The sequence below is a fragment of the Erythrolamprus reginae genome, chromosome Z (assembly GCF_031021105.1).
Source record: "Erythrolamprus reginae isolate rEryReg1 chromosome Z, rEryReg1.hap1, whole genome shotgun sequence".
Classification (NCBI taxonomy): Eukaryota; Metazoa; Chordata; class Lepidosauria; order Squamata; family Dipsadidae; genus Erythrolamprus; species Erythrolamprus reginae.
This window is the reverse complement of record NC_091963.1, coordinates 34,045,214-34,054,386: the sequence shown is the minus strand read 5'-3', so window position 1 is coordinate 34,054,386 and position 9,173 is coordinate 34,045,214. Positions and strand designations below refer to the sequence as shown.

The 9,173-nt window shown below is 39.6% G+C and overlaps 1 protein-coding gene across 1 annotated transcript in view; it reads left to right on the top strand.

Moving 5' to 3' along the window:
* Window positions 1-6,221: 6,221 nt before the first annotated feature.
* Window positions 6,222-9,173, top strand: part of BET1 (Bet1 golgi vesicular membrane trafficking protein) — a 28,010-nt gene continuing 25,058 nt past the window's right edge. Inside the window, exon 1 of the mRNA XM_070726704.1 lies at window positions 6,222-6,448. Within this exon, the coding sequence (XP_070582805.1) occupies window positions 6,430-6,448 (19 nt within the window). The 5' untranslated portion in view covers window positions 6,222-6,429. The remainder of the gene's footprint in view (window positions 6,449-9,173) is intronic.

Genomic DNA, 9,173 nt, shown 5'->3' with positions numbered 1-9,173 from the left:
GATAGGCACAACAGTGCACTTATATACGCCCCTTACTGGCCTCTGAGGAATCGGGAGAGGTCAATCGTGGAGAGCTTAATGGAGAAGTGTAGGGGATTGGGGGTTGACACTATTGAGTCCGGTAATGAGTTCCACGCTTCGACAACTCGATTGTTAAAGTCGTATTTTTTGCAGTCAAGTTTGGAGCGATTGATATTAAGTTTGAATCTATTGTGTGCTCTTGTGTTGTTGCTGTTGAAGCTGAAGTAGTCGTTGGCCGGAAGGATGTTGCAGCGTATGATCTTGTGGGCAATACTTAGATCGTGTTTTAGACGCCTTAGTTCTAGGCTTTCAAGGCCCAGGATGGTTAGTCTATTTTCGTAGGGTATTCTGTTTCGAGTGGAGGAGTGGAGGGCTCTTCTGGTGAAGTATCTTTGGACGTTTTCGAGAGTGTTGATGTCTGAGATGCGGTGTGGGTTCCAGGCAGATGAGCTGTATTCGAGAATGGGTCTGGCATAGGTTTTGTAGGCTCTTGTGAGTAGTGTGAGATTGCTGGAGCAAAAGCTGCGTAGGATCAGGTTAACAACTCTGGAGGCTTTTTTGGCGATATTGTTGCAGTGGGCTTTAGCACTTAGGTCATTTGAAATGAGTATTCCGAGGTCTTTTACTGAGTGTTGGTTGGTAGTGAGGATTTGTTTATTCAGTTCATATATGTGGTTTGGATTCTTTTTGCCGATGTGGAGGGTAGAGCATTTGTTGGTTGATATTTGAAGTTGCCAGGTGTTGGACCAATCTGAAATGAAGTCAAGGTCTTTTTGAAGAGTGAGTGTGTTGTCGGTGGTGTTGAAGAGTTTCACATCGTCGGCAAAAAGTACACAGTTGCTTACGATATTATCGCAGAGGTCATTGATGTATAGGATGAAAAGAGTAGGACCTAGTACGCTGCCTTGGGGAACGCCGCTTTTGACAGGGACAGGGGAGGAAATGGCGCTTCCGATTTTGACAACTTGTTGTCTGTTTGACAAGAATGCGGTAATCCAGTTGTGGAGGAGATCTGCATGACAAATAATCTACAGCAGGGGTCTTCAAACTTTGCAACTTTAACACTTGTGGACTTAAACTCCCAGAATTCTCCAGCCAGTTGTGGCGGGAGCCAGTTGGGAAGCCCATAATTGCTCTTGCAACTGCATTCTGCACGATCTGAAGTTTCCGAACACTTTTCAAAGGTAGCCCCATGTAGAGAACACAACTCTTGAAAATAAAAAAGCACCTGTAATGTTCTTCTAAAGATAGATTAGGAGAGCAAAAAGATACTGTCTTTTTTCCCTCCCAGGCAAAAGATATGCCAAGTTGAAATATAGTGCCCGGGGAGAGCAAAATGAGATTCTGGGTAAAAGCTAAATTCTGGGGAAGCTGCAGAGCATTCTGAAAAAGAACATAGAACAGATTGCCAACATCTGCAAAGAATGCTTAGAATGTAAACAGTTAAAAAATGTGCATGTGCATTTTCTTATTTAAAATAATGCCTTTAAAAAGTGCACAAAGAAAGAAAATCCTATAGAATGTAGCAGAAAACTTCAATAACAGCTTTTAACATCTGAAACATTCTGCTGCCACAAGGTCAATTTCACCTAAGTGAAGACCAGCCCAGCAGGCATTCAAATGTAATTCTGGTTCCAATGGCCGACCAATTTACACATTTGCGATTACTAGATTCTATTCATATGGCTGTCAAGTGTTGAATGAATAGCAGGAGAGCCAAACTTGCTTTTTATGTCCTCTTGGAAACACTAAGTGCTTCTTTCACAAGGGTGGACACTAGCTTTTATGTAGTGATGCAGCAGATTGTGCTCACAAAATCTCTGGAAGACATCAACTCATAAAAGTGACAGATCACCCTTTAAGAGGAAAACCATCTTTAAGGGTAGGAGGGAAGGAGTTGTCGAAGCGTGGAACTCATTACTGGACTCAATAGTGTCAACTCCCAACCCCCAACATTTCTCCCTTAAACTCTCCACAATTGACCTCTCCAGGTTCCTAAGAAGCCTATCGTCCCCTGTCCCATTGTCTTCCCTTCCCTTATCTATCTATCTATCTATCTATCTATCTATCTATCTATCTATCTATCTATCTATCTATCTATCTACATATATCTATCTATCTGTATATACATACATATATCATATATATTCTCTCCTTATTTCTTATATCATATATATCCTCTTTTTCCTTCTATCTTTATATATATTACTTAATGCCTACTCTCTTCCATATGTATTGTATATTGGACAAAGAATAAAATAAATAAAATAAATAAAAAATAAAGGAAGAGGAAAGTAATTTCTGATTCAAAAACCAAGCCAATTGCAAATTTAGATTCAAAGACATAAAAAGCCACAATAACAGCTTGTTAAATTGGTAATAATACCAAGCAAATCTATCAAGGAGAGAAGACTTAGAAAAAGAAAATAGTATGTAGGCTGTGATACTATAGAATCTGCAGATACTTACTGCTGTGTTTTATTCTATGGAAGACGTAAATGCTCAATAGAAGCCAGAATAATATCATACGCATGGTATCAGCTGATTGATAGAATCCATGAATCCTGCGTTAAAAGTCCCCAATCAAACCTAGAGAATTGCTTTAAAAAACTTGCCAGAGGACTGGAAAAGAGCTAATGTAGTTCCCATCTTCAAGAAAAGGAAGGAAAAAAATAGATCCAGGAAACTACAGACTTACCGGCCTGACTTCAATACTAGGGAAGATTTTGGAAAAGATAATCAATCAAGGAGTCAACAAACACCTAGAAGCCAACAAACTAGTAACCAAAAGCCAACATGGGTTTGTCAAAAACAGATCATGCCAGATTAATCTTATAGCATTCTTTGACAAAGTGACAAAATTAGTGGACCAGGGGAATGCTGTTGATGTGGTTTACTTGCACTTCAGTAAGGCTTTTGACAAAATAGACCATAACCTACTACTAAATAAACTAGAAAAATGTGGGATGGACAGCAACACCTCCAGATGGATTCAAAATTGGCTAACTAACCACACTTAACGTGTAGTGCTCAATGGAACTACACCTACATAGAGGGAATGTATGCAGTGGAGTACCCCAAGGCTCTGTTTTAGGCCCAGTACTCTTCAATATCTTCATCAACAACTTGGACAAGGGGATAGATGGGGAATTTATCAAATTTGCAGATGACACCAAACTGGCAGGAATAGCCAACACTCCAGAAGATAGGTGCAAAATACAGAAGGATCTTGACAAACTTGAGCAAAACTATCTAACAAAATGAAATTCAATGGTGAAAAAAGTAAGGTTCTACATTTAGGCAAGAAAAGCAAAATGCACAGGTACAGTATATGTGGTACATTGCTCAACAGTAATAACTGTGAGAGGGATCTTAAAGTCCTAGTGGACAACCATTTAAATATGAGCCAGCAGTGTGCAGCAGCTGCCAAAAAAGCCAACACAATTCTAGGCTGCATTAACAGAGGGATAGAATCAAGATCACATGAAGTGTTAATACCACTTTTTAAGGTCTTGGTAAGGCCACACTTGGAATACTGCATTCAGTTTTGGTTGCCATGATGCAAAAATGATTTTGAGAGTCTACAGCTTGGGGCTGTTGAGCACTGGAATCTTACTCTGGCCAATCGAGTTGTTGAAGTGTGGAACTCATTACCAGACTCTGTGGTGTCAACCCCCAACCCCCAACATTTTTCCCTTAGACTTTCCACGGTTGACTTCTCCAGATTCCTTAGAGGTCAGTAAGGGGCGAGCATGAGTGCACTAGTGTGCCTTCCGTCCCCTGTCCAATTGTCTCTCCTATATTTTATATATCTTTTCTCCCATCCATATATCCTTCCTCTACTCTTCATTGATGTATTCTATTCTCACATCTCTTCTTCTATCCCTTTCCTGATATTTACTACTACACGTTTTTATTCTCCTTAACTTTCAATTTGTATTGGACAAAATAAATAAATAAAATAAAATAAATAAAAATGTATGATTGTTATGAATGAATGTGGATGAATTATTTTAATAATTGGGTTATAGATTAGATTTTAAGTTTGGATTTCTAACATGTTCTTTTTGAATTTGGATTTACTTATGCTGTAAGCCGCCCTGAGTCTACCGAAAAGGGCGGCCTGATTTTTTTAAAAAAGTGCTAGCATTGAGAGTTGGAAAAGATACTGCTGGTCTCCTGTGTGATGTTTTGTCATTAGACAAACATGACTTTCCTCCTGCAACATCTTCAGCAGAAAAACGTATTTTTCTTCTTAACTCTTTGCTAGCAATCATGCTGGGAACAGATGTAAAACTTTTGAGGTCAAAAAACACACTTGAGCCAACCTCTCATCCACAGCTGTATGTGCTAGTTTAAAAAGGTACTAACCTTTAAATAAAAATTTGATGAAAACATGAAATTGCTATGATTATTACCTGCATGTTTAATGATTGCCCCATTTGTCCAATTGATAGTTAAGTCTTTTGTACAAATTATATGCGATTATTTTATGATAGAACAGGTTGTCTTCTTGCAGATGACCTAGACAGAAGGTAAGGGGTTGAAATTGTCACTCTTTTCTCAGATTTGTGACCAGTCCTCTGCAAATAAGATTTGAGGTTGGCAGCAAGATACAAGGCCAGGGCATCTGCAGGAAGAGGAGGGTAATGGTAAATAACAAGTGTGATGATACAATCATAGCAATTATATACTGTATTCTGTCAGGCATTTTGATGCAATTATCTAATTGCAACATTTGAGTAATCATATCATGCTTTGTTTGATATCATTGCAGTTTGCTGCAGATACCGGCTAATGACACCCAAGGCCTGCCCAGCAATTTCCTTGGGCGCCCATTGGGCACTCTGTCTTATCCAGTTTTTAATTTAATTTAGTAAATTTATAGGATGCCTAACTCCTGATGGATTCTGGGAGGCGTACAGCAATAAAACAATATAGAACAAAAACTTCATACTTCATACAATACTACAGGTTGTCCTGAACATATGATCATAATTGAGCCCAAAATTTATGTTGCTCGGTGAAACATGTGTTCAGTGAATTTTGCCCCATTTTATTCATTCATTCATTCATTAGATTTTTATGCCGCCCTCTCCGTAAACTCGGGGCGGCTCACAGCATACAATAAAACAATTCATGACAAATCTAATAGATTTGAAAAACATTTATTAAACCAGACATACAAACAGACATACCATACATAAATTGTATAGGCCCGGGGGAGAGGGGGGGGGAATGCCTCAATTCCCCCATGCCTAATGGTAGAGGTGAGTTTTAAGGAATTTACGGAAGGCAAGGAGGGTGGGGGCAGTTCTAATCTTCGGGGGGAGCTGGTTCCAGAGAGTCGGGGCCACCACAGAGAAGGCTCTTCCCCTGGGACCCATCAGGCATGGGAGAATTGACATTGTTTAGTCTACGCCAGACGACATTATTTAGTCTACGGGACCCGGAGAAGGCCAACTCTGTGGGACCTAATCGGTCACTGGGATTCGTGCGGCAGATGACCTTATGACCTTTCTTGCCACCATTAAGTGAATCACTGCGGTTGATAAATCGGTAAAACAATTGTTAAGTGAATCTGGCTCCCCCATTGATTTTGCTTGTCAGAAGGTCACAAAAACTGACCCCAAGTCACTGTCAAGCGGGCGAATTTTGATCACATGACCATGTGGGATGCTGCAATAATTGTAAGTGTGTGTGAAAAATAGTCCTGAGTCACTTTTTTCAGTGCCATTACAACTTTGAACAGACATTAAATGAATTGTTGGAAATCGAGGACTACCCGTATACCTTTCCATCTCCTTATAGGACCTTGAATGAAAGAGGGAACTGCGGTAGACGCCGCTTCTGTCAGCTTTGTCGACCCTTTGGGTTTGATGCTCGGAAAGGACTTTCAGCCTGGCTTCTCCTGCCAGCTTTTTCTCAAGCCTGAAAAGCCGCAGAAGGAAACGAAACGAAACGAAATACAGTATTGCTTCCCTCTTGGGGAAGACAATTCCCTTTATCCAATTGCCCCCTTTCTCTCCCACATATAAAAGTGACAGTGATGGCCCACGGTTTAAAAAAAAAAATTCTAGACTTCATAACTTTATAACCAGCCCTTAACGCGCGGAAATAACCAGGCAGGCTTGTAAAACTACATTATCCAGAAATCTCGGGGAGTACTACAGGAAACTACGTTACCCAGAAGGCTTCGCGAGGCAAAAAATTAATAATAGCGAAACTACAATTCCCGGAAGGCTTTTCAGGAACTTAACGCTGTCGTGGCGTTTCGGGGTTTCAGTGGGAATGCCTGAAAGTGTGCCCCGTTTTCTCCTTGCCGCTGAGTGTGTGAACGGCGCTTTCCCGTGGTGTCCGTGAGTCTCAGGGGAAGGACTGATCTCGCCTCTCCTGTGACGAATAAGGATGAGGAGGGCTGGGCTGGGTAAGTGGGGATCAACCAGGAGAAGTTTGTTGTGGGGGGCTGGTGCCTGAGAAGGAAACCCGTGTTCACGGGTTCACAGCGCCCTTGCTTTGCCACAGTCTTTGGGAAAGCTCCCCCCATCCACCCCCGATCTTTCAGCCTTCCTCTTATTCATTAAAGCGAATAGCAGAGGCCTGGTGATACACTTCTTCCTACCGATGTCTTTAATTCTTTTCCTTGTCAATGGGATTTAAACTTAATGTGCCTGAAAATTGAAAACGTTCAATTGCAGATGTGGATACAGATAAACCTATCTATCTGTGGGGTTGTTGTCTGCTAACAGGAGTTAAGCCACGTTGTTGGATATTAGAACATATGGCAGAGATGCAAAGAGCAAGTGGGATGTAAGAGTAGGGGCATCCTATAGGTTAGGCTTAGACTGAAAGGATGGTTTGGGGGGCCAGATACACTCAGCTTAGTCTACTGCTCTGGGCTGTGGTTGGGAACAAAATATAAATAATTTTATGCACATCGTTTGATGGTCTAAATAAATCTAGGAAATAAGAGCCAGAAAGAGGACTGTGAAAAACATCCTGGACATTTTTTCACCTTTTACCCTCGAAACAAAGCTATAGGGCATTGCACACCCAAACAACACAAGGAAAATTTTCTCCCAATGACATCATTCTGCTAAACTAATAATTCCCACAACACTGTCAAACTATCTAGAAAAGCAGTATTAACATCATTATTCTCATATTCCCTATTCCCTATCTCCTTCTTAATTACTATAACTTTGTCAATCAAGAATTCTAATTCTAATAAATACAGATGGAGTATCCTGAGTATACTGACTCAGTCATCCTATTATAATTGGATGGACACATATCTCAGATTTTTAAAGCCATGTACTGTACTTTGAGACTCAGGGTGTATTTATGAGTTCTTTCATCATGAATATGCAGAAATCATTGCAATACTGAATAAAGTTGAAGCCAACTGTAGACTGTGATGAGACTGATAAAATACTACCTCTAACTTGTTTGTTCTGTCTATCTTCCCACATGCTTCAATGACATCTATCAGTCTCTTTCCCAGGATATGTGGGAGGAGATTCATAAAAGGATGGGCTGATAGATAGGCAGAACCAAGGAATTGTATCAAGAGGTTCAAGAAAACATTGGACAGCAATGAATATTGTGGCATTAATATTGAGCTCCTGTGGATGTTTAATATTCAGTCCAGTTTTCACTACATTAATGAGAATGAAAAATGGTATTAACTTTTAAAAGAGGTATGTAACCCTGCCATCAAAAGCTTCCATTCTTTGGCCTATGACATTTAGGAATAACTTAATTTTATCAGATATCTTTTATTGAATGCTAATTGTAGACCTAGGACTAGAAATATCATTTACTATGACAAAGTTAACACTATACATTATGCAGACAGTTTGCAAAGTTTAACCAGCTTTCAAAAAACTCCTAGAAACCTTGTATATTTTGAAAGCATTTGGGCCATGCAAAATAATGAGAAATTTAAGATTGATTGATTGATTGATTGATTGATTGGATTTATATGCCGCCCTTATCCAAAGGCTCACAACATATAAAAACAATACAAAAACAATTCTGAGCCCAATTATAAAAACTAATCTAAAAAAACCAAGTCATAAAACCATACAATATATAAATTAATTTTCTGCAAAGTAATTCAATGGCATTCTGTTATACTGCATAATAGCTTACTTTCTCCTATTTATGAACTCGTTTTCGCTCTTGTCAAACATGCTTTCCATTTTATATGGATAAGTTGTGTCTCATGCATTTTGACTGATTAAAAGCATCACCATATTTTTATGTTTTACATAGAAAACTTAGAGAAAATAGAGAACAATAGTGGATAGCAATTACAATTAGACTGCTTCATAGTGCTTTTACAGCCTTCTCTAAGCAGATTACAGAATCAGCATACTGTATTGCCCCCCAACAGTCTGGGTCCTCATTTTACCCACCTCGGAAGGATGGAAGGCTGAGTCAACCTTGACCTGGTGGTGAGATTTGAACTGCTGAACTACAGCTAGCAATTAGCTGAAGTATCCTGCAGAGCTGTACCCTAACCACTGCGCCACCGCAGCAGTTTTCTTTCTAAAATTTAGAAGTGCTTGATACTCTCCGACCCCAATCCAAATTCTGAGCAATTTATTCACATCTTGTGCATTGAATGAACAATAAAATCCAGCAGGTAATTATCAGTTATATGTGTAAAAATAAGAACATAGATTTCCAGCATTCATTTGAGGCTGGAAGGACATTGAATTAGATGTTAGGCAATATTCCACGAGTAGACTTGTTCCAGGGCACCTATTCTGGTTCTAAAAATAGGATTTCTGAAATCTATGCTCTAATTTATTACCAACTGTATAAGTGGTCTTTACCAATTCGAAGACTATTCAGAAACTGGCAATGTCTTAATTTTTTAGCTGGGCTAAGTAATAATTTATTGGCTGGGTATCTGAAATTTTAAGAAAAAGTGTAAAGGCTGTAGAAAGTTAGCACCCCCTCCCGAAGAATGAAATATTTTGAGGATTATTTTTTTATAAAGGCAGAATATTATATTTCCCTAAATGAGAAGTGGAGAAACATGTTTTGCTTAATGTTGTGGTTCAGCCTGAGGCTGCTCAGGGACCGGCTGCATCTCTGCTGGCTCCATGCCCGGAGGAGGATGACAGCGCAGAGGAGGGGGA